This window comes from Myotis myotis, unplaced genomic scaffold (assembly GCF_014108235.1).
Source record: "Myotis myotis isolate mMyoMyo1 unplaced genomic scaffold, mMyoMyo1.p scaffold_m19_p_1, whole genome shotgun sequence".
In the NCBI taxonomy this organism is placed as follows: Eukaryota; Metazoa; Chordata; class Mammalia; order Chiroptera; family Vespertilionidae; genus Myotis; species Myotis myotis.
In genome coordinates this window covers 69,061,357-69,088,247 of record NW_023416313.1, presented here as the reverse complement: position 1 = coordinate 69,088,247, position 26,891 = coordinate 69,061,357, and the positions used below count along the sequence as shown (strand labels likewise).

General features: G+C 38.0%; 1 protein-coding gene across 1 annotated transcript in view; it reads right to left on the bottom strand.

The window, feature by feature from the left end:
- The window catches only part of LOC118671732 (microsomal triglyceride transfer protein), a 57,019-nt gene extending 33,595 nt beyond the window's left edge, over nt 1–23,424 (bottom strand). Inside the window, exons 1-5 of the mRNA XM_036340459.1 lie at nt 23,351–23,424; nt 14,293–14,450; nt 8,504–8,691; nt 7,075–7,218; nt 1,122–1,229 (exon numbers count right to left, since the gene is read on the bottom strand). Of these exons, the coding sequence (XP_036196352.1) occupies nt 1,122–1,229; nt 7,075–7,218; nt 8,504–8,691; nt 14,293–14,353 (501 nt within the window). The 5' untranslated portion in view covers nt 14,354–14,450; nt 23,351–23,424. The remainder of the gene's footprint in view (nt 1–1,121; nt 1,230–7,074; nt 7,219–8,503; nt 8,692–14,292; nt 14,451–23,350) is intronic.
- Nucleotides 23,425–26,891: the final 3,467 nt, after the last annotated feature.

Genomic DNA, 26,891 nt, shown 5'->3' with positions numbered 1-26,891 from the left:
AGACAGGAAGGACTCAATGTTTCCTGCAGCAAGTGGATTCTCTTTCATCCTCTTTGGTTGAATCTTGCTAGAGCCTTCGTAATGCCCAAGGAATAATAATTTCTGACTTCTCTCTAATGTCTACTAAGAACTGGACAAATGGCATGGTCAAAACTAAAACCTCTGGTAAATGGGTAATTATGTGGTAAGGGAAGTTGACTTTTAATGTTATATCTAGGTTGTGTGTTATTTGTGAGTGTGTGTGTGTGTGTGTGTGTGTGTGTGTGCCTTTTGACCAGCTGAGTATGATTAGAAGTCTTTAAAAACCTATTTGAATTAATTCAACTCATTATAAGTCACATCAACAAATTGAATATAGACAAATGTCTCCCCATACAGGTTCTGTTTAGCTTACCCTGGCCTTTCAGCAGACCTCTGCCAGCACCACACTCACCCTCCATTCTAGCAGACTAACATTCCCTTGGCCCAGCCCTACCATCAGATTTCCTCACTCTCTCCTGGGCTGTCTAAATTCAGGCTAGGAAACTTGGACTCAGCTCCACCTTTTACTCCAAGTGTGGTGTTGGGGGAACCACGTAAACTTCTCTAGTTTAACCTCAGTTCCTTCATCTAGTTCAACCCCAGTTCCTTCATCTGTAAAATGAAGGGGGTCAGTATAGACCAATGGGTTCTCAAACTGACAATGCATTCAAATTATCTGAGAAAACTGCCAAAATATAGATGCTCAGGTCCTCCCTAATCTAGTGAATCAGAATCTATAGTGAATCCTGGGAATCTATAGTTTTAATCAACTCCCCTTGGGATAGTGATACAAAGTGATGCCAATGGATGGGTCCCCACATTTTTCTACATCTCTGTATTTCAGTCACTCTATTAGTCTCCTCAGAGTAACTGAGTGGAGTTCCCTTTACCCTGTATTTGAGTACACACTGGTGTAAGTGGCAATTTGTTTCATGTGTAAATGAGACATGACCACCCAGCTTACCTTTCTGAGTATTACCATAGTAGTAACTTTTTTTTTTTTTTTTAACTAACTTTCTACAAATAGAAAGCGATACAAATAATCTAGGGAACTCTACTGACAAATAAGATTCCGGATTTTTAATAATATTAGTAAGTACCTCATTGGTGGTTCCAGAGCTTAACTGCATCTGAAATAGGCTAGCCAGGCCTCTCTTGATATTTTCGATAGCCACTGGCTCATTTTCATATGAGTAGAAGTTTTTGACCTACGGAAAGAAAAAGACAAATATAAATAAAGCAAAAATACATTGTTTTTCATTTTTGGTTAAATAAGTGACAGGAAAGGTTCAGATTCTTATCCCTCTCAATTCCAGGAGAAAGAGATCTGGTACAGGGGTTTCTTTTATTGTGAAAAGATGCTATTTAAATTTCTAAGAAACTAGACCATCAGAATATGAAATTGCAGGAGACTGATAATGAAGGCTCTGAACAAGATGGGCAGAGCATAGGCTGGGATTTCTGTGAAAACAAGGATTGCCCAAGGAGGAGAAATCAGAAACATTCTTTTTGAACATATCAACACATTTCCTACTTGTAACTCTGCTTGAAATGAAAACTGACCAAGGTTTAAAACAACAAAGAAATAGGTTTTTAGAGGAGAATGGCAATCACCACTCTTGAGACTGCAGAGAAAGCACAGCCACCAAGTGCTTTGATAAGGGCCCAGACGGGGCCATAATGCCCATGGACACAGTTCCACAGGGGTGATTTTCTCTGCCTGGCTCTCCACAGCAGTTATGTTGGCTTTCAGTCTAAGCAGATACAGAAGGTGGGATGATCTCAGGCTGATTGTGATTCCTGCATGGCCTGCTCCAGGCACTGCTTTGAGTTTCCCTTTAGAAGGCAGGAAAAAGAGGGTGGAATGAGGAGAGTGACGGATTTGGCTGCAGTAGTAAATGGCTTCCTTAGCTTTGTTTCATCCTTGATATTATTACAGGCACAGGGGTGATAACGATGTCTCATACCAGTTTGATTATTTAGGTCATGTTTAAGAAATAAGGGTAAAAATACAAAGAACATTTTCTGGAAACCAGGCTGTCATTTTTCACCCTGTATTAACTCAAAACATTTCACACGATTTAAAACTAGAGGATGGCTATAGCTTCCCTGTAAAAATTCCCAAGGTCTGTGGTAATTATAGCTGAGAACTTCTCCTAGAAATAACCTGAATACCTTCCTATTTTTCTTTAAAGCCAACCATGACTTCTCAAGTAAAACAGCTCCTTAATTGTGCAATGAACTCAATTAATACCAATCTGAACAATTCATTCTATGTGAAAATTCTCCATAACATAGAAGAGAATATTTTGCCTGAATTATGCACAATTGCCTCAAATCTCTATTTTTATTTTCTACATATATTCTGCCTAATGATAGATTTACTAGGTACTTTATCCAACTCGTAATCAGTTTTAGTCATTACACTGGACAAACCTTAAGTGTTGGAATTGTGTTTTTCCAGGTAAAAAGGGAACTGGAATACTGACCTCAGCATCTGAAAATCTATGGTGTCATATTCTCAAACAAATCACTGACAATTTCTCGGATCCCAGGCTGAGTTTCTGATGTTCTATTTTGTGAACTGGGTCTTTTTTTCTTTTTAGGAATTACACTGTGACTTCCTTTTCAAATATTTCAGAGTATGATATCTCCAGATATCATGTCTATTATAGGTTCATAACTGGATCGCTTGAGCCGGGATACAGTCAGAAGGCCCACTGGGTGGCACATGCTTATGGCCTGTGACTTTTTAGGCCTGAGTCTTAAATACTTTAGAAAGCAAGAGAAGCCATTAAGTGGGGAAAATACTTCTACTTATCATTTGTATCCTCATAGTCCTTCCAGGCTAAAAAATGATGTGCCTGAACAATTTATAAAGTTTGGCCTAAAATTTCAGGAAACCCAGTTCTCAGATTTAATCTCTGGACTCTGCATAAGGTGAAGTGCTCTTCTGTTATTGACCCACTTCTATGGATCAAGATTTGCTCTTGACCGCTAGTTCCTAATAAAACACTGTTGGAGACTTTTTTTAATTTTTCCTAGAAGGCTAAACTATGTAAACTATGAGACATAAAGAGAATTTTTTTCATTCTTTCTATTTTTATTACTTTCCTAGAACTACAAAAGTGGGCAAGTCTCTTTTTCCTTTATGACTGCTACTTTGGGGGCCTAAATTCTGTTCTCTTAGTGCAGATCATCGAGGTCCAAACAGACAGCACTGGAATTTATATTAGCTCAATGTCAAAATTGTTAGAATTAACAAGCTTTTGATAATTAAAAAAAAAAGTAATTAAGTCAGAACATTGCAGTTCAATCCATGTGGCTATCACTGCAGTAATCTTACATTTATTATTTCACAGCAGGAACTAACTTTTATTACACTCAGGCCATAAAACTGATTTCTTCACTCAGTTTTGAAATGAGCTCTGAATATCTGAGAGCACAGGACTCTTATCTAAATTCAGAGTCCCCAGAGCTTCCGGAGAGCCACAGTGGCACAACCCAGTGACAAACTAAGCCTTGAACCTGAGGAAACCAAACATAGAGAGAGGGGGGGTGGGTTGCGGGGAAGGAGATGAGGTGCCTCTTCCTGCCAAATTTTGAGGGTCAATTTCCCCTTGAAATCAGTAGGGATTACTCATATTTTTTTCTTAGGGGCAAAATGCTTCTGTACACTCCCTTAATTTATACATTCTTTAAAAACAAGAGAAAGCAAAATTACATTAACAGTAAAAATTTTAAAAAAGGATCCCAGCAAACAGAGATAAGTCATTTTTTTACTTAGCTGGAGTTATATCTCTAAACAGATCTTTGATACAAATGATACATAGGAACCAGCACATTGGAAAGCGGACAAGTAAAGAAGTCTATGAAGAATGAGAGTTTCAAGGTGCACATTTAGTTGGGAGGCTCAGTGTGTGTACAGAAGCCACACTGCCAGATTCAGAGAGCAAACCAATGCCTAGAAGCAACACAAAATAAAGGGCTGACTCAGCAGCCACGTGGTTAATTTAATCAATACTGACAGGGAAAGCCAGAAATGAAAATTCAGTAAGTATCCAGTTCACTGGATTCGAACTTTAGGCCAAGAAGAATCCATGCTGTAACTTGAGGCATCTTTTGCTTGTCAGTGTTAATCAACTTAAACAGAAAACTGTCATGTTTCCAACTTCATTTATGATTTATAGAAATCATAGTTGTGGTGTGTGAAAATCAAGTGAGTTAATAGATATGATGAAGACTAGAGTCATGCCCTGACACTCAGGTAGGGGAGATAATTGGGCATGAAAAAAAGATGTTCAATAAATATGTATCTAAGTGTTTTAATCGGCTTTTAAAAAAATCAGCTTTTATACTGTAAATGTGGGAGCTTAAAACAGTGGGCTCAGGAAAGACAAAAAATACATGCTAATGAGTATCCTTGAAATCACAGAAATTTCAGGGAATGAAATTTAATTCGAGCCTGGGGTAGAAAATACTCTTTAAAAAAACTGTCAATCAACAGTTCAACCTTCCCTTTTCCATCTTCTCTCATAGTAAGCTGAAGAAGCAAGGGTTTAAAATAATGATCTTTCTGACAGTGATGTGGCTGAAAATTCCACATAGCTTCTTAGTCTCCAGGGTCATGGGTCTTTTTCCAGTAAGTTCTTTATCATATAATTGAAAGATACCACAATGTACTTTAACCTGTAAATCATCACAAGTCATAGCTCCTATAGAATTGGCACAGTGGAGTCACTGAAATAATGATGTGGCAGCTTCAGCCCAGCCTTTGAACAGTGAGGGCACCAAGTTCTTTCCTGTGTGTAACAAAAGACTTTGTACTCAACTGCTATCCAAGGGGCTATAAAATGATTGGTTGTCATTAAGCCTATAAATGAAATTAATATTTTATGGGCTCAAATGTTTTGCCACATGGGAAGGCCGGAGGAGAAAATGACAGTATTTCATGTTTTTAACAAAGCTGTGGTGTGTGAAAATCAAGTGAGTTAATTGATATGATGAAGAATGAAATAGGGATGATCAGGTCAACAAAAGAGGTGATATTTCCCCCACATGCTTTCCAGCTAGAAGATAGTATAACATGGTGGTTTGCAGCATAGATTCTAAAATTAGACCCTCTGTTTTAAATTCCAGTTCACCACTTGCCAGTTCTGTGACTTTAGGCAAATTTCTTCTCTTGACTTTGGTTTCCTCGTCTATTACAAGAGAACAAGAAAGCAGTATCTGCTTCCTAGGGCTGTCCCGGGGATAAAGGAGATAATTCATATAATGCCTTCAGTCAGTGAAGGCTTTGAGTGTGAAGTACTTTTAGCTATTACTAAGCAAATAAGAAGCAAAGCCTTTCTCAAAATTTGACTCATTTTAGCCCCATATCACCTTATTAGCTCATTCCTTTAGTTTACAAGCATCTATTGCATGCCCACTATGAGCAAAGCACTGGATATATAGACATAAACATAACTGCTGCCCACAAGAAGCCGACTGTTAATGTGGGTGGCAAAGAGAGGATTACAATACCCTGTGATAAATGCTTTCATGGCAATACACTCAGGGAAGAAGGGGGTTTGAGAGAATGTTGGGAAAGGCTTCCTGACTGATGCACCATGTCAGTCAGTGCAAGGCATGGTTCTGGGTGCTGGGGGGGAAGAAGGGAGTCGAAGGGCATGCAGGTCATGGGAGGGCTGGAATATAAAGAATAGGAATTTTCTCTACTGAATCCCATGCTTTAGCAATGAACAGAAATGACCAAAAGAAAGTGATAAAGGCCATGAGTGAGCTACAAAGGGTAAAAGGGGTTGTTCTAAAGAGGACTACTTATTTCCAGCTGGCTAGAAGCACATGAGCTTTATAAAAGGAAGTCCCCTGAGCAAAACCTGGAACATGGTATTTTAACAAGTGGAGAAGAAAGAAGCATTCTTTTTTTTGTCTCTTTCTTTTATCTTTAGGGTTCAAAGTATTACAGATGCCCCCCCTCTTTTTTCTGAGATGTTGATTCATATTTGGTTGTAGGAGAAGCAACCACATAATAATCCTTCTTTTGTGAGCTCCTCTTTAGTACTTTATAAAAACAGGCACCATGATTAGAAATGTATTGCATGTCTAAATTTTATATTTTAAAGTATTTGTTTTCATCTTTATTTTGAATCTAGGACTTTTGAATCTAGAGAAATTTTAGAGATCTGTAGAGTTTTAACTATAAGGGCCTTTTCTACTTTTCTACTTTAGTTACTAAAATTGAGCTTTCATCTTTATTAATGCATTTTATACATGTAAATGTAATATCTATACTTGTCATAAAACCACATATGTAATGCCTAATAATTCACTGATCACAATTGCTTCTCAATCCCAAACATATTAAGACCATTTTAATAATAGAGTAGAATCAAATCACAAGTAACCACACTTACAGAATTTCCTTAGCAAATTTTCAAATAGATATTATAGTGTCCGTTCATTATGCATAAAATGCTTTTCAAAGTTATAGTTTTGAAATAATCTCTATATGCTTCTTTAAAAAATTAACACTAACTTAGAAATACCATATCCTTTCAAAAACTTCAATTCTGTACTTTAGTCAGATATTGATATTCTCATAACAAATTAATATTACATACCTGAGTTAGATTATTTCATTCATAATTTGTCTACTTTCCTGAATTTATTTAATCATCTGTGATAAATTTTTGCAGTAAAATATCTTTTTAATCCTTCTTAATTTAATAAAAAATGCACATTTCAACAATCTCTTGTCAACAATCTCTGTTATAAACAAGTACTTGATTTTACTGTACTATACAGAGTTTTATAAAATAGGCAACATAAATGGCTAGAAAATATAAATGAATTGAATGCCTCGATTTACTTCTGAAACATTTAATTTGCAACCTGTTTATTAGGTCATGAAAAAATTTCATTTACCATAAAAGTAGTGATGCCATGATCGCCTAAGAATAGTCTCTACTAAAGGGAATAAAAATGTGAAGTTGGAGAGAAAAGATGTGCGACCCACCCCCCCACCACCCCTGCCTCCCAAATCATTTTTACCTTTCCATGGACAAGATGAAGGAGCACAGGTCTTTGTAAAGCTTCCAAGTTTTCTTTTCTTATGATTTTGGCTGGATTTTTTCCTTTGAAAATGCTCTTCTCTCCCCTCTTTTGATTCACATTTTCAACATTTACATCTTTGATCTGGAATCATGGAAAGAAACCTATTAGAAAACTTTTCTGTTTCTGTTTTCATCAGATTCTCTGAGAAAAGAAAATGATAAAGCAATATGCAGGGTTGGCCATAATTTCTTCTGTTGTTTTTTCAATTTATGACTCAGAGGAACTAGCCATTAACTTTAAAAGAATGGAGAAGATATTCAACAATCAGATTTTTAAATTAGGTAAAAATACCTATACTTAAAGAAATTTGTGACTTCAGGTTTATAATAATTATGACTAGAAGATGGCTCTTTTATGTCATTGTCATTCATTTGTTTCGAACTATTGTGATCTGATCTCTTCACTTTCTGTACCATTTGTTTGGGAGGAGTCCTGCCCTATTGTACTTCATCTGCACATACAAAATTAAAGATGAAAAGTGTAATTACTGAATAAACGATACATAATATTTGCTGCAGAATACTTGCATTGAGAAATGGCTCAGAGAGATGGATGATGAAATTTTGATCCAATTTGGAAGGCACAATGGCTACTGGAGACATCCAAAGAAGCAAAGATAGCTTAATAAATATATTGCAATGACACCTCATTATAAAGTATACCAGCAACTACTTATCGGTTACAATAAAGCAAATTTTGGTTTGTGTACCTATTTCACATCAACATGTGAAAGATTAACAGACTTTATTAAAGAAATAATTTGCCTTTAGGTGCTTAAAAAGCAAACATGGAATCACCATATATTAAACCGGGAAAAATCCCAGAGACTATCTAACTTGACCTCCTTTCTCAACCCATATAGCTAAAACATTATAACTGACCAAACACTGCCATGCAGAGGAGTACCCAGTTTTTCCTTAGAAAGAATACAGAATAGGCTTACTCCCTCATTGGTAATTCTACCTGTTATGTCAAGAAACTCAGGAAAACTGGGAGGTCCAATTTATCTCCTCTTTCAGGTACAGTAGTCTCAATTGTTTTTCACGTGACATTAATTCTAAATTCCCGACTCCCAGAACATTTCAAATGGATTCTAGTTTAATGTGTCTATTAATACGACACATAGAACTGGACATCATATTCTAGTTACCACCAGCATATGCCTTCTTTTTGCCTACTTCAACAATTTGGAAAGATTCAGATCACTTTTGATTAGTAAACACTTTAGCTATATGTGTTTTAGTGATAGAAAACAAACTAAATGGTTGTACAACCAAGAACATAAAACAAGTGCTATTGAATGGTACACGTCTCAAGGACTTTGCTGACATATAATGTTTGTATCTTTCTGGCAGAAAATGCCCACCGTGATTTGGATCAGTTGGTCATCATCACCATCAGGATTCCTCCACAGTAAGACGACGTCCACATTGGATGAAATTCGGTAACCCACACTGTCTTGGAGCTTTCCTTTGCCCTGATTCACATAAACTTCAGTGGAGTATGTGAGTTTGTACAGCCGGTCATTATTTAAAGAGAGACCAGTTGTGTGACCTGCATAAAGATAGTGAAACAAGTCAAGTCTTAGTAATGAGGCATCCATCAGCCCAGGAATGTGCTGTTTTGAAATTGAAGCATTCTCATCTAGTAGAGTTGTGCCCAGTGGGAGCTCAGTGAGTATTTGTTAAATGAAAGGCGGTTCTACTTCTCCATCTGCTAAAATCATTGGCTTGAACAGTAACAAGAAAAACAAGAAACAATAAGCTTCCATTTCATAAACCTTCATTTGTATCCCTAATTAATAATCAGATTATCTAAGTATTTCTCTGATTGAACTATAGAATATTGTTAAAGAAGTGTCACTGTATTGCTTTAAGTTAGATGATTTCTCCCCTACCACCCACCTCAGCTTCATCAAGGTATAATAAATATGACTTTAAGTAGAGGTTCAGCCCTGGGACTGCTTTATAAAATTAATATAAACCATTTGTAAATAAATGCAATGGCTCATTGCCAAAGTTATTTTAGGGGTCAGAAGGGAGTTCCTTTAATTGGATGTTTTGAGTATTTAAAGAATATCCCTCCAATGCAATTTACTCTGTCAATTTCATTAGTAAACTTTTAGTACAAAGGTACATTTCAATGTTAAACATATGTAAGTTTAAATTAGCTGTTTCTGAATAAAATTATGTTTCACTACATAAAACCTTAACACAGGCTTTAATTTGACAGGCAATTTAATGTCAAATAGTATACAAGTCAGTATTGTGAGCCAAAAAAGTTGATACATGGAGATCACACACTCTTCAATTCAGTTTAATTAAATTCAAAAAATGTATGGGAGTAGGATCAAGTTTTTCTTAGGGATGACTTGAAGTTTACAGTCTTACCAATTTTTTCCTTTGCATATTTCCTACCTATAGCTCTCAGGAGGTAGTAAAAAAGATTTCAGTATACATTTTTCCTCAGTGCTAATCAGGTTGCATCTCCTAGTTAACTATAATAGGCAACCATAACTCCGCCCCGCCTCAGGATATATGCACATGAGGGAGGTCAGGAAAGGAGGTTAAGATGAGTAGGCCAGAAATGAGACAGTTGAGAAAAAAAGTAAAATTAAAAGTCAAAAATTTAAGAAAAACCTCTGAAAACTCTTTACCATCTACTATCTCCATCATCTAATACAGCACCTACTGCCCAGAGGAAAAAATGGTCAAAATACATTGTCTCTAATAAACTAAGAGTTCTATGTGCATAAATATACAAAAATGTATGCATACTTTACCAGCTGATAGCTCAATTTTGAAAATGAAATGTACTTTAATAAAAACTGCCTTTATAATTATTCAAAGTGTGTGTATATATTTTGGGGGGGACACCTATATTTAATCCTCACAAGAACTTAATAGGTATCATTATTAATCAGATTTCATACATAAGGAAACTGAGGGGCACAGAGATTATACATTTTATCCAAGATCACCCAGACAGTTAGGGGTGGAGTCAGGATGTGAACCCAGGCTTGTCTGGCTTTAGAGATCATGCTCTTCTCTATACCATACTTATCTACACCTTTAGGTTGAACTCTATTTCTAGGGAATGAGCTAGGAATTCATGCATTCATTCATTCATTCAGCAAGGATGTGCTGAGCATCCACAGGGTGGTGGGCACCTTTCTAGGCTCTGGAGCTACACCAGTTAACGAGCAGATAAAATGTCTACCTTTGTGGAGTTTATAAGGAGGAGATGGGCAATAGCTTATATAGTTATAAGTAATAAAAGTATATAAAGAAAAATGAAACAGAAAAGGGACTGGAGATGCTGAGAGAAAGACCTTTGTTGAGGAGGTAATATTCTGGGCAAAGGCTCCAGGCTACCCATGTGGATATCTGTGGGGAGGGCATCTCCACACTCCTACCACTCATCCTCCCTACAGAAGGAATAGCAGTTCAAAGGCCCTCAGGAAAGTTCATGCAGGTGTAATGGAGGAACAGCTGGGAGGCCAAAGAGGCTGGAACTGAGTAAGTGAAAGACAGCAGAAGGAAGTGAGGTCAAATAGGTACCTATGGGTGGCAGGGAGATCTGGGGCAAGGACCTTTGCATAGACTTAGAATTTGACTCTGAATAGATGTATGGCAAAGTTATGTGATCTAACAAACCTTCAAAGAAATGGGATAAGGAATCAAGAACTAGAAATCAGGAAAAGGAAGTGTGGAAGTATGGAAGTGTCCAAGTGTATAAACACAAAAATAGACCATATCCAAGCAGCAAGTCAGAACCTCAGCTATGAGATACAGAAGGCAGAAAAGGTCAGGAGAAACTTTGAAGGAGATGAAATCTATGACTCCCTCTAGCCTTCCTTACCTCTGCCTCTTCTACAGTTTAAGTACGGACACTCTTATAGGTTCAAACATTAGCTTTCTGGCCAGGGATGCTATTTTGGGCAGAGAGGCCTTATTTTAATGACATGTATAGAACTCCACACAAGCATAAAGGAAATACACGTTTTATCTAATCCTCACAGTCATTCTGAGAGATAGGCATTATATGAGAGCCAAAAACAGCTGAGACTGCGTTAAACTCAGCATAGCAGATATAATGCAGAATTTGACACTTAAATTTACTGAGATCCAAATTTCATGGACTACATGAAGGTGATGTTGATTGAAGTTACTATGAAAAGTTTGTAGAAAGGTAGCCTCCCTTATATTCTGAAGCTTTCCAAACTATTGTGTTGACCATTTTTTCTTACTTTGACTTTACTGGACAATAGAATGTGAAAAGGGACAATAAGATTAGTTTTTGAATTTGACTTATTAGTGATAAAACACAGGAAAGAATAAGCCTTATTTCTCCCAGAACTTTTTCCTACCTCTTTCAACAGGAGATAAACCTAAAATGTTTCAAATAAATCGATTGTGCTATAGTATTGTCCCTGTTATCCTTTCTTCTTTGATAAATAATCTCTATTGGTTTAGAGACTGGCAACACTGGGCAATGGGGACATGTTCTATTTATATTGTTGACATAATTTCTTTCTTAAGGTATTGCTCTTTCGAGTATTCAGAATGGCATTTTTGAAGCTAATGTTATATAAAACCAGAAGAGAAAGAGTCAATACCTCTTCAAGGTTCCCCGTTAAGTGCATCCAGAATTTTTAAGGGACTTAAAAACAACAAACTTAGTTTCAAGCCTTTAGGAAATATGTTAAAATACTCATTTATCAAACCTAGATGAACCCAATAGACAGTTAATTGGTTTAAGCAAGGAAACAAAGTAGGAATTTAGGATTCCAACAGAAAACTATAAGGCTGGAAGTAGGGTAGGATGAAGGATAAGGGGGGAAAAATTGAAGATGATTAACATAAATGACTTGAAAAATATGGGGAAGGCCACAAACTGAGAGAAAGACTGGAAATGAAGAAACAGTTTAGGTTTAGAAGTGACAAAATTAAACAGAAAGTTTTTGTGTGGGTTATGGAAAGTAAAAGTGCTATAAAGAAAACCCAAAGAAGGCACTGAGAATAGATCCACTATTATAAAATATGATTCAGAAAAACTAGGGAAAACTTGAGGTTTCAGAATGTTCACACTCAGCATATCTCTTCTAAATAGACCTTCTTCCATATTAATCTGAATACCTTCCTCCACTCTCTTCACAGTTCAACATGCATTCAAAACCCACCCAAATCTGGGGATTGGCTAAGCGGTTGCATTGACAATTAAATTTGAGATGAGTTTTGAGATGCTGCATGGGATCCCAAAAATTTATAATGGCCTTAAAGTAAATTCTTCCTAAGTAGTTTGCTTGTTAAATGTAAATCGTTACAGAGAACAAGAAATCTATTACTAAGTCACAGTATATAATACAAAAGGTTATCACACCTAGGTAGAGGGAGAGCTGTAAAGTCCTGTACTTTCTATTTATGATATTTGGCATAAGCAGTTTGTACCATGAAGCCAATGGCACTTAAGCTTTGGGGCCCTCACTTGCCCAGGTTCATTTCAAGATCTTAGAAGGTGACACTAGCAATGTATACACATCTTTTTTTCAGTAACATTCGCAAAAGTAAAGTATTTTTGCAATCTTTCCTAAAAAATGTCCCCTAAATTGCATAATCTTCAGGTTCTAAAAATCTGGATTTATCACTGAACTTGTACACAACAAACTGTAGCCAACTGTCATCTTCTAAACCTGTGTGCTATTGTTGCCTATGTGTATTTTTAAATCTTTATCAGTGCATGTATTTGAAAATATTAAGTTATCCAAACTTCTTATTTATAGGGTGGGGGGAAAAGAGAAACCCACAATAACTACTATATCTCAATTATTTTTTTCAAAATAACCATGGTATATTAGGTTTGATATTATGTTGTAAAAATCACTCAGATTTCAAATATACAAGAGTTTATTTGACATAATAAAATAGTAAGCTCTCTATATAATTCTCAGATATAATTTACAAACCTTTACATTTTTCTCAAAACATTTTTTTTCATCCAAGTAAGGACTGTATCTTTAAATACCAAACATTTCAGAAACTGGTGAGAAATACTGTCTTTAATTCAAGAAAAAAAAGTGTCATTTGCTTAATGTGAAATAATTTAAATGTAGCCCCCCATTTATTGTTCCCATAATAAAGATTGTCTTTTCCTCATGTGAAAATTTTCCATGCAAAAAATCTTGAGGAAAAACTTCAGTTTGTCATCAAAAACCAATTATTCCAAATTGGTTTTAGGAGTTTACAAATCAACTGTTTTATATCAATTACTTAGAGTACATAGTTATTCAAATTGAACCTTATTACGCTAAATGCTGTGTTAGATCAATTACCTTTTATAGTACACCCTCTTAAGAGACTATAAAAAAGTGATAATTTTACAGGCATAACATTTAGAAACCCAAGGAGTATATTAACTAGTGATTTAAAACAAGATTCCATATTAATACAATCATACTTCTCTTTGAAATTACAACTCCTGTTTTTTCTCTTTCAAAGGTCTCAATTCATAGATGTGTGTTTTTTAAATCAAATTTATCTTAAAGTAGAAATGGTAACTACCAACACTATTTTTCAAAAGATAATAAATCTTCTTATCCTATATCATGTACTTTTATTTTATGTAATTCACCAACTATGATGATTCTATCACTTCTAACAAGTAATGAAATTAAGTACATGCTTTACCATTTCATTCGTTATTCTTTGGTAAGTCACATGCTTTTACATTGGGTCTAATTCTTCTTGATGTCACATTGCTAAGCAACTAGAAGGAAATTTAAAGAAGTGTTTTTTTTAAGTCCTCTTTTACAATTCAAATGAAGGAGCTGCATTCAGGGAGCAACCAACAGCAGAAGGTAACAATAGCTGGCATCTTTTTTCTCCCTTTTAAAAATCCACCATGAATGAGAAATTGAAACAAGCAGCACACTCAACTGAGGAATCTAAAAGGAACCTCTGTTTTCTTATTGTATGGAAGAATTTGAATTCGGTTTTCATTCTAACCCAGTGATGCCTTCACAAACATCCCATAGTTACATGCTTTTGAAGATGGTTTAGTTAGAAACTCTTTCACTATTCACACATACACACACAAGCACACACTGCCCTTTCAATGATTAAAATTAAAATTTAGCAAAAGGCAACACAAACTTACCTTTAACAGAAGCTGAGTATGAGGAAATGAAGCAGAGAAAAAGCACAGCTAGAAGAATCATATTGACTCTCCACCCTCTAATGCATCCAGTACCCAGCAAGGAGTCACTAAGAAGTGGACTCTTCTGATGGCAGCAAGGAAATGTCCCTCCTTGGAGCCTGCAATGATAATGTTTATCTCTGGGGAAAGGTCAGATTCCAAACTCCAAAATCAGGACCTAAGTTCACCTAAGGGATCACTGTTAATGATTAAACACAGGTGGGCTGTAGTTTTCAGTCTCTCACTCTTCAATTTTTTTACTCAATAGGGAAAATAATTTTCACTTTTGAGAGCTAGTCTACTCGTAAATTCAGAAGAAGTGGTGATACTTTTCTATTCAATACTAGTCATCATGCCTATGATATTAAACACCTGTCTTCATGTTTTACTATTTCATGTGGGAGGGTAATGAGGATTCTCACTCAGCTAACCTTAATTGGATCTTGTGTATGTTATATGCTCATCTTTGGATTTGTTTATACCACACGTATGCATGCTATTAGAATATATCACTCTGAATTTTAGGCTTGAACTTAAAAAAAAATCAAGTTGTACCACCACCAATCACTTTAGAGTAATGTTAGAGTAGATAGAACATTCATTTCTGAAACCTAGATGACTCTCTTTAGTGTGAAACTATAAGGGATTGTAGTAAATCAGCATTGCCTATTATTAATACACTAGCAGACCTGCTAGTGTATTAATATCATAGTAGGCCTCTAGCTATATCTGTAACGAGACAGAGTTGTCTGAGTCCCCCAATGTGCTGGATGGAGTCCCGGGGCTTTGTGAATCCCATTTCTAGGGAGAGATTCAGAGGGGAAATTCCAGCCCTTAACAATTTTGCTACAGAAAATTTATTAGGAAACATCTCTAGAATCAAAGAAAATACTCTAGTATGGCTAAGACCACATTAACTGAACCAACCTTTATCCTTGGAAACTCCTGGAAGAGACTTAATATGAACCAAACTTACTAAAATGAGGTGGTTTGGGTGGCATGTGGGGTGGTTTTGGCAAAGGGGGAATAAAGTACTGGTGAAAGACTATATGAATGAACTTGAAAACACTTAAGGTCATATTTAATTATAAAATGGGTTCTCAATCCTACTCTTGTCTTTCTGAAAACTCTTTTCTAGAATCTTAACCTTAAGTTTACACAACCCAGGTAAAAGATAGCCAACTTGATAGGGCCACAAGATGAAACATAAAATTTAAAATCTACAAAGTTTATATAAAAAACTTAAAGTTGAAAATTGTTTATCTTTGTCACCCATTGAGATTAGAACTTCATTTGCTATCATAACCTTTGTATATAAATATGGCAGAAGTATCTATACAGAAAAAAAATGTTTGGTTGTAACTATCACATTAATGTTATAACTTATAAATAACAAGTTTTCCTGAGGTAAATGAACAAGACCAGTCTTAGAAAAGTACCTTTGTGAAGAAATGTAAGTTTTTATGAATAGTAGGTATTATAAATACAAGGTGATGTGAAAGTCCTTTATTGCTTTACATATGAATAGATTTCTGTATGTTTCCACAATCTCAGCATTACATACATAGGGGATATGAAGCCATTATAGTCACTGAAACTTTACATTCTTATTTCAATTAAGAAATAGTTTGAATCTTATGTGATTCTATGAGAATTGTCTTTTGCATTTCCATTTGAGGCTCAGTTACACAGACTAAATGGTGCTTGATACGTGTCTCACAGGTAAAAGTACCATTTGTTGTCAGGTACCAGAGTCCAACCAATAAAAGGCATATCACTATTGCCTAATAAATACTGTTTCACTTGAGCATTAGCTGGAAAGCTCTTATAATTCACTGTATTAGTCATTTCTACATAGATTGCTCAAATAAGGCTGCTTCTGTTGGCAATAAATAACATCATTCTTTTCTATTTTGTTATAACCTTTTCTATTTACAACAACCCTTGAAAGACTTAAGATTAATGCCACTTTCCATATTCATTGAATTTTGTTACCAAAAAAGAGGCATTCTCCTCTGCTGCTTTGTTGATCAAGCAGAGCAAACATCTATCTATCTATCATCTATCTATCTATCTATCTATCTATCTATCTATCTATCTATATATAGATATATATATATATATAATATATATATAATATATATATATATAATATATATATAATATATATATATCTATATATCTATATATAGATATATAGATATATATATATAAAAGGCTAATATACTAAGTGGTCTTCCCTCCATCTGGGTGATGATGTCATGTAGCAACACTTGGCTTCCTCTCCCTAGCGACAACTAGCCTCCTTACAGTTTCTTCAGCCCAGGAACACGACTTGCTTTATAGCCGGGTGGAAACACTTTACACTGTAACCAAATGTCTGTGAAGCATTTTCCTGTGCCTCATCTCATTTGATCCTCACAGAAGTCCTGGAGTAGTAGATAGGAGACTCGGTGGAATCTTATTTTCTTTTCATTAGCCGGAAAACAGAGATTTAGGAAGGTTAGAAACTTGACTGGACTGAAAAGAAGAAAGAAATAGTGGACTTTGAAAATGACTTCAGGTTTTCTCACTGAGCAGAATATAGTCAAACACTGCTGCAGTTAAATATTTTACCCTTTGTTCTCCCTGCGTGATCTACAATAATAATCTTCTTCGTGTTGATATTTACTGCTGTGTTGCTGACAATTACCTGAAAGAGAAGTTGGGGCGCTTCACTGGGCTGGAAAAAGTTTAGCTAAATCAGAAAGCAGGTCTAATTAAGCAAGTTTGTTCTATATCAGCCGTGGGCAAACTACGGCCTGCAGGCTGTATCCGGCCCGTTTGAAATGAATAAAACTAAAAAAAAAAAAAAGACCGTACCCTTTTATGTAATGATGTTTACTTTGAATTTATATTAGTTCACACAAACACTCCATCCATGCTTTTTTTCCGGCCCTCCGGTCCAGTTTAAGAACCCATGGTGGCCCTTGAGTCAAAAAGTTTGCCCACCCCTGTTCTATATCTATAAAAGGCTGAGTTGACTCGCACATGTGCGATACATATAAAGCTCTCACTGGCGCCAATCACACATGTGTGTTTTGATCTGTCATTGTCGATTGTGAATTTGGTTGACACTTCTATTATAGAGAAAGGGCGAATAGTGATATTAAAATATTTCTTCTAATTAATTTCCTTTTAATATGCACAAATTCGTGCACCAGGCTACTAGTTGTACAATATATGAGGGAGATACTGTACCTCCCAAAGCTATTTTACATGACATGTGAAGCAATACAGAAGCACAGCACAGAATAAAAATAACAAGAGCTGCCATCTATGGAATTATTACTATGTAGAATACACTACTAAGCACGTTAAATTTTTATAGTATATCCTAATAATTATTTTACATTAGAAAAATGAGACTCAGATTTAGTGAAATAATTTAAGGAGTATAAACAAACCTTGAAATCTAGACCCAATATTCTCCTTTACTTAAAAATGTTAGAGCATTATCCGGTTTTGCTCAGTGGTTAGAGTGTTGGCCCGCAGACTGAAGGGCTGCAGGTTCGATTCCCATCAAGGGTATTTCCTTAGTTGTGGCTCCATCCCTGGTTTTGGTGGGGGCATGTGTGGGAGGCAACAATCTCTCTCACATTAATGTTTCTCTTTCTCCTCCTTCCTTTCACTCTCTGAAAAAAATCAATGGAAAAAAATATCCTTGAATGCGGATTAACAACAACAACAACAAAATAGAGATAGAAAATTGAAAAGTTGATTTATTATGGATACAGAATTATTAATCAGGATTGTCTTTTAATAAGTCGACACAATTTGGGGTATGGAAGCTAACAGAGCATTTGGCTGCTGTGGTTAGATGTGCCTGGCTGAAATTACAGGGGAAAATACTGATCTGTGCTAGCCAAGTCAAAATCAAATAATATATTTTAAGGCAATGACATTCGACTGGTAGTACATGGCACTGCTATACTACTATATTGCAGTGATAAGTAAGAGACTATGAAATAAATGGATGACTAATTCCAAAGTACAGTTGTATTTCTGTTACATATCAGAGGTTGTTAGGAGTTTACTCATTTTCCTTGATTAGAAGATAAATTAATTTCACCCCACTAAACGTGGAAGAAAATGTATTACCCAATTAGATATAGATGTAGTAGGTCAGGAAATATGATAGCAATACAGGAATAAAGTCTTTATAGCATTGGAACCACTTTACTCTGTCCTTAGAAAGAACCAATGAAAAAAAATGTTTAGGGGGCACTTCAAGTTATCCTTAAGTGGTTTCAATAAAATACAATTCAGTTAGGGAATTAGCATTGTTACAGCTTTGGCCATTGGGAGCTTTTTCAGTTGGCTCCTGTGTTCCTTTGACATCTCTGTGTGTTTAAGCATTTCCTTACTTTCTGGCACTACTAAATGTTCCAGTTTCATCTAACATATTTTCATCTTGTCATTTCTCCAAGGAGCTTTGATTCCTTTTGTAGAAGAACTAGAGGTCCAGTGCATGAATTTGTGCACAGGTGGGGCCCAGCCTGCCTGCCCCAATGGGAGCCAATTGGGGGTGGGGCTGGCCGGGGGGAGGGGCTGCGGAGGTTGGGGGGCGCCGACTGGGACCTGGATTTGGCGGGTTGGCCGCCGCAGTGCGCACCATAGTGACTGGTCGTTCTGTCATTCTAGTCACTTGGCTTTTATATATATAGACTAGAGGCCTGATGCATGAAATTCATGCAAGAGTAGGCCTTTCTTCCCCCAGCTGCTGGCACTGGCTTCCCTCAGGCACCTGGACTTCCTTCTGGCAGCTGGCAGGCACCCGGGACCCAGGCTTTTTGCTTCAGCCGCCGGCAGGCCCCAGGACCCAGGCTTCCTTCGGCCCCAGCTTTGTCCGGAAGGACGTCTGGAATCACATCTGGAATGACGTCTGGTCTAATTGGCATATTACGCTTTTATTATTATAGATGGTATTAGAAACCAAGATCTGGGTACAAAATGTGCTATTTCTACATCAAGTCTTCCAAGCCATCAACACAGAATATCTTTACATTTAATTAGATCTTTATTTCTTACATCAGTTTTGTAGTTTCCCTGATATAGATCCTGTGTATATTTTTTTATACCTAAGTATTAGATTTATACCTAAGTATTTCTATCCGGGGTCTAATTTTTTTTTTAATTTTGAGTTCCAAATGTTCATTGATAGTAAATAGTAAATCAATTGACTTTTGTATGGTAACTTTGTATCCTGTGATCTTACTATAACCACTAATTAGTTCCACAAGGATTTTTTGTTGTTGACTTGGGATTTTTTGTTGTTGTCTTTTACAAAGACAATCATGTCATTTGAGAATAGTTTTACTTCTTTTTATTTCCTTTTCTTGTCTTAATGCACTAGCTAGGACTTCAAGTATGATATTGGACATGATATTGGGTATATTTGTGTACTTGTTATACTACATATTCTTTTCTGAGTTCTGTCACTTCAAATCTTTTATCCAAATCACTTTGAATTTTTAGGTTTATGCTGTTCTTTCCATATTCTATCATTTAAAAATTTTCTCATTTTAAAATATTGGGTTATATTTTTCATCTATTTTTCTGCTTCATATTCATTTTTATTACAACTTTTCATAGGATTAAACTATGATCTTACTTTGTGGTATACTTTTAGGCTAAATAAGTTATTCTGTACTTTTAAGAGAGAGGAGTGAGTAGAGTATCTTTTCTAGTTAATGGTTCTAATCTAGAGCTTCCTTTCTGGTGTTTTCTTATTTGAGTTCTTCCTCCTCGTCTCTCCCACATTTATCTGGACCTGTTTTAATTTTTTTCTTTGCCTTTATTGTCTATATCGTGATTACTTTTATTTCTCCTCCTAGAAGTTCCTCCTTAGTGTTGGGCTTTGTCCAAGGGAGCTCAGGTTTAAGTTTTGAGAGTTCATAGTCCCCATACCCTTACATACACACCCTTTAGCACTTTCAGAGCTTCCTGCTCATCCCTTTGTACTCCCCCTGAAATTATAATCTGCCAGTTTTGCTGATTTCACATTGGTTCCCCTTGCTTTCAGTGAATACCTGTTGGCAGTTTGTGGTCCTCCCATTCTTATAGCCTTCAGATGCTATGTTGTCTTTGTACTGTTTCCTCCTGCACAGATGTTGATACTGAATTGATTTGTTCCCAGCCACTCATACTCTGAGCTTTATAAGAAATCTTTTTCACTTCATTTTGTAGCTATGATGTGAGCATGCTGATATTAGTGTTATCACACATGCTCTATCTGTTTCTATGAGGAGATTCAGACTACACTGCCTCTGTAGTCACCTTCCTAGAGTCTTCAATATTACTTGGGAGGGATGTGAATAAGGAATTGGAAAAACAACTCCACCATTTTAAACTTTTCCTATAGCTTTGAAATCAATTAAAATTCAAGTTGAAATGATAGGTTGTTCCTGCTTTTACATAACTTTCAAGACATTTTAAAAAATTAGTTTATATTTGGTTTTCCTAACTAGAAATTAATGTACAGTTGTCCCTTGGGGGCTTGGTTCCAGGATGCCACCCCCCCTGGATAGTGAAATCCAAGGGCACTCAAGTCCCTTATATAAAACTAGAGGCCTAATGCATGAAATTCATTCATGGGTAGGATCCCTAGGCCTGGCCAGCAATCAGGGCCCATCTGTGTGGCGACTGGCGGGGTGAACAGAGGGCCGCTGCTGGCACCCGCCTTGGCCGGGCTGGTGCCGCCCACTCACCAGCCCCACCCCCTGCTGCCACTGGTCACCTCACTCTGCAGGAGGTGACAGGATGACCGGGGGGCAATGCCTGCCTGCCCGCTTGCCGGCTGGCCCTGGCCCCGCGGGGTGACCGGCAGGGCGATTGGGGGCAGGTCCTGCATTGAGTGTCTGCCCCTAGTGGTCAGTGTGCATCATAGTGACCGGTCGTTCCACCAGTTGTTTCACTGTTCAGTCGATTTGCATATTAGGCTTTTATCTATATACTAGAGGCCTGGTGCACAAATATTTGTGCACTTGGTGGTGGGGGGGGGTCCCTCAGCCTGGCCTGTGCCCTCTCGCAGTCTGGGACCCCTGGGGGATGACCACCTGCTGGCTTAGGCCCGTTCCCCAGGGAACGGGCCTAAGCTGGCAATCATACATTCCCTCTGGCAGCCTGGGAGCCTTCAAGGGATGTCCACTTACCAGCGGGGAGCAGACCTAAGCTGCAGTCGGACATCCTTAGTGCTGCTGAGGAGGCGGGAGAGGCTCCCACCACCCCCGCTGTACTGGCAGCTGTCAGCCTGGCTTGTGGCTGAGCAGAACTCTCACTGTGGGAGCGCACTGACCAGTAGGGGGCAGCTCCTGCATTGAGCGTCTGCCCCCTGGTGGTCAGTGTGTGTCATAGTGACCAGTCATTCCCAGTCATTCTGCTGTTAGGGTCAATTTCCATATTACCCTTTCATTATACAGGACTAGGGGCCCAGCGCATGATTATCTATATACTAGGGGCCCAGCGCATGAATTTGTGCACCTTGAAAGGAACTATGGGCCACGAGGCTGCGTTGGGCACAGGGGCGGGTCTCAGCCCATCCTCCATGCCCCACCTAGCCTCATCCGCCGCAGCCTTTGGTCCCATCTGCCGGCAGCCCTGCTCCCACCGCTGTCACTGCCACACACTGACAGCACCAACCCAACTTGCACCCACTGACAGCACGGAGTGATTGGGGCCAGCGCTGGGTGCCAGCAGCAGGTGCGAGTGGCAGCTCTGGCAGAGGGTGTGAGTGGGGCCGGCGCTGGCAGCAGATGTGAGCAGGGCCAGGGCCAGCAGTGGGTGTGAGTGCCCGGTGGGACCATGGCGCACAGGAGCAAAGAATTTTCAGTAACCACCAGAGGCATGCCCCGATGACAGCGACCAGCACCCCGCCTTGGTCTGGAGCCCCGCTCAACTGCTCCACCATCCCACTGCAGCCAATGCTCACATGTTCCATGCTCTGCCGCTTGCTGCCGATGCCCGCCATGTTCCGCACAAGCCCCCTGATGATCAGTGCACATCATAGCAACTGGTTTTCAGTTGCTCTGCTGTTCAGTCTATTTGCATATTAGGGTTTTATATATAGAGAAAGAGAGGCCCGGTGCATGGGATTCGTGCACTGATGGGGGTGTGGCCTACAGGGATCGGCCCACTGTGGGATCACCACTCATCCTGGTCTGCCAAGGAGCTGTGGACCCGCCCTCTGAGCAGCTGCTCCCTGGTCCGGCATCTTCTGTGGAGCTGGAGCATTTGCCTCTCCAGAGGACCTGGTCAGGGCTGGGCCCAGGGACAATAGCACTGAGAGGCGGGGGAGTAGGCCTCAGGCAGCAGTGCGGCCTGCGGGGAGACTGGAGGCGGCGCAGGGAGAGAGGAGGAAGAGCCTGGGGCGAGGAGGCAATGAAAGCAACCCCCATTGGCCCAGGGTTCGTAGTGGGAGCAGCCGCTCATCCCGGTCAGCTGAGCGGCAACTCCCACTGTGGTAGCACACTGACCACCAGGGAGCAGCTCCTGTGCTGAGCATCTGCCCTCTGGTGGTCAGTGCACGTCATAGTAACTGGTTGAGCAGTCATTCTAGTCGTTCCACTGTTCAGTTGCTGGGCTTTTATTATATAGGATATAAAAAGCTAATATGCTAAGTGTCCTTCCCACTGTCTGACTGGTCACTATGATGTGCACTGACCACCAGGGGGCATATGCTTAATGCAGAAGCTGCCATGATGCACACAGAGAAACGGCACTGCAGACCTGGCACTGACAAAGCAACACTTGGCTTCCCCCAAGTGGGACACAGGCCCTGCCACCACCCCAGAGCGAAAGCCCACCAAATCGCAGCTGATGCTGCCATGTCACAAAATGTGGCCCACAGTTTAGCCCAGCCCAGCCCAGCCCGCAAACAGTGGCTATGGGCGCCGGGTAATGATGTCATGTTTTTGTTGACATTCAGAAGCCAAAATTGTGAACAGAATATGTCTGAAGACCAACTATTGCCACAACATACCTCTGAAGCCAGAAGCCAGCATCCTCAACAGAATGTATCTGAAGACCAAATATTGGCGCAACGTACCTCTGAGGCTGAAAGAAAGCGATGTCATCAACAGAATATGTCTAAAGAACAGTCATTGACAAGTACTACCAATACTGGTAGGAACTGCCTTCATAGTGAAAATGAGGTAAATGAGGATGCAGTTATAGAACACAGCTGTGGTGGAATGACTGTTACATGTCAATGTTGCCTATCCCTAAATTTCTCTGATGAAAAACCATCTGATGAAAAATTTATTCAATGTTGTAGCAAAGGCAAAGTTTGTCCAAATGATATAAATTTTCCAGAATACCTGGCATATTTAAAAATATTAATGATAGCCCTAACCAGTTTGGCTCAGGATAGAGCATCGGCCTGCGGACTGAAGGATCCCAGGTTCGATTCCGGTCAAGGGCATGTACCTTGGTTGTGGGCACATCCCTAGTAGGGGGTGTGCAGGAGGCAGCTGATCGATGTTTCTCTCTCATGGATGTTTCTAACTCTCTCTCTCCCTTCCTCTCTGTAAAAAATCAATAAAATATATTTAAAAAAATAAAAATATTAATGATAAAGATTTTGACAGTAAAAATTTCATGGAAAGTATTTGTTATATCACGTTATTGCTTTTTATTAATCAATTTACATATTATTTTCATGTACATTTTACTAATTTCCTTTCATCTCTGACACTTATAGAGAAAGGGTGAATAGCAATATTAAAATATTTCTTCTAATTAATTTCCTTTCAATGTGCACGAATTTGTTCACCTGACCACTAGTTATATATAGAATGAGGTACTATTTGCATATACTCAATGCACATCCTCCTGTATACTTTATACTGTATAATCATCTCTAGATTACTTGTGATATCTAATACAATGTAAACATTGTGTAAATAGTTGTTATACTGTATTGTTAGGGAATAATCACACAAAAAAATAATCTGTATATGTTCAGCAGAGCACAACCATTGTAGTCTTACCTACATACAGGATTGAGCAAAAGTAGGTTTACAGTTGTTCGTATGAAAAATAATAATTAATAAGTAATGAGAATAAACTATTTCCTGTACTCACAACTGTAAACCTACTTTTGCCCCACCCTATAGTACACATCAGCAACAATGTAACTTTTAAAAATATATATATTTTTGATGCTTGGTTGGTTGAACATGAAAATGTCATACCTGCAGATCTGGAGGGCTGACTGTCCTCACAAGTGTGCTCTATTCCTATACCTCCCCACTCTCAACTTGCTGCAGAGTACTCTCAAACTTAACGGAATATCAGAATTAGGCCTAAAATAATGACATTTGTGATTGATTGCCCAATATTCTCAGGCCAAACATTTGGAGGAGCCCATAACTGTATTTACTACTATGTTTCTCTGTCCTAAAATTCTGGTTCTCTCTGTAGCCCCTTCTCACTCTACAATATACAGTCCAAGTTAACTGGCAACCGATCGTCTGAATGTGGTTCCCAGACATGTTTTGTTTAGCCTGCTCAGTATTTTTTTTTAAATCGCTGACAACACTTAAAAACCAAGTTTCACATAAAGATTCAGATTTCTAGCTGCTATTAAAAAATTGAGATCTGATGTCACTAGGCCCACATTTCTACTTGGAACGTGTACCCTAATTAAACAGAGAATGTGCTCTCCTGTTTGTGACACTGTTGTCCCAGATGGTTTTTCTCCCTTCTTACCTTCTAGTCCTCATAACCATTATAGGTTTATAACCATGGACTAACATCTCTTTGATTTTAATCTCTTATGTTGGCTTAATCTACCAACTATGTGATTTCAAAATCTGTTTCAACTGAGACGTCCTTTAAACTCACAGAACCCATAGTCAAAACCAAACTATTTTTTGCAAAACCTATTTTTCTTCCACTACTCTCTAAATGATCCAGTTAGCACAATTACATTCCTACAGTTGTCCAGATTATAAAAATCCTCAGAGCTCTTCTCTCTTCCTTCCTCATCCTACTCAAAACTTTTCAGTCATGTGCCAAGCTATGGCATGTCTTTGCTTTCACTGTTCCCAATATTTTAAATACCTTTCTCTTTTTATCTCGAAAACCCCTACTTACTTTCCAAGATGGAGCAAACTTATTCAACTTCTGAAACTATGTCTCTTGGTTCTAGGTGCATTCAGTTGCTCCTTTCCATGTACAAGCATCTCACGTATGTTATATGGTATTTACTTGCTGCTGGTTCTCCAACTAGACTAGAGATTCCTTAAGGATACCAACCATGATTGAGTTATCTTTGTATCAAAACCAAGACAAAAACTATGGAACTCAAAAAATGTGTCAAACATGAATTTTACAAATTAATAAACATGAAATTATTTTGTTACTTTTTTTTTTTTTTTTGCTGGTACTTTTTTGGTGTTTGCTTAGGATTGATACTACAATCACTTCAAATTTTGCACCATGACTATAAAGTTAAAAGAAGACTTATTGACTCCACAATGAGGGTTTTTAAAGTAACTTAAGTTTAAAATAGTATCTAAGGGTGCCAACTATTAATTATGAAAAAATATATAATTCTTCATAACACAGATCCCTGAGGAACAACTGAACAGCTGTTAAAAGATCTGCACATCACCGTGCCAGCCTGCATTTAATGACCTACATGTGAAGGGCTACATATCCAATTACTAATCCTCCCTCAGCTACTCTTTGCCCTGATATGGAGGCAGCTGAAAACAGATGCACTACTAACAAATCAAAAATGGATCCAATGCTCAATTATGAGAACTTTTAGATTTGAGATGAGGAATAAACAGTGACCCACAACAGTGCTACAGCTGACATGTTTTTCAAGAAATATTTGAGAGTTTAAAGCAAGGGAAGTCATTTTTGTGATTAAATTTAGATACATTTCAATTCTAGAAAACTCAAATTCTGAATTTAATGTTTATTCACTGAAACCTTTAAACATGATCAGATACGTTTTCAATATCAAGAATAATGTACTTCCGCCCCGCCGGTGTGGCTCAGAGGTTGAGCATCACCCAGGAACCGGGAGGTCATGCTTTGACTCCAGGCCAGGGCACATGCCCAGGTTGTGGGCTTGGGCTCCAGCAGGGGAGGTGCAGGAGGCAGCCGATCCAGGATTCTCTCTCATCATTGATGTTTCTAGCTCTCTTTTCCTCTCCCCTCCTCTCTGAATCCAATAAAAAAAAATATTTTTTAAAAAGAAAAGTGTACTTCAGAATTGTTTTCATATTGATAGCAGTCTTCTATTCCTTTCAAACTTTATTCGTATCTTCAAATTCTGCAATAATCACTTGTTAAAAGTAGGAGCAAAAAAAAAAACAAAACTAAGCAGAAAACAACAATCTACTGGCTTATGTTTCAGTTCTCTCTCCGTTGACTTGGTCTATATATAGCAAAAAGATTACATAAGGTCAAGTATTATAAACAATGAAATGTCACCTGATGTTTTGCAAAACACCATAGGAAAAAGAACTCAAGGAATGAATGGAGAGTAAGCTCTCCAACTGTAA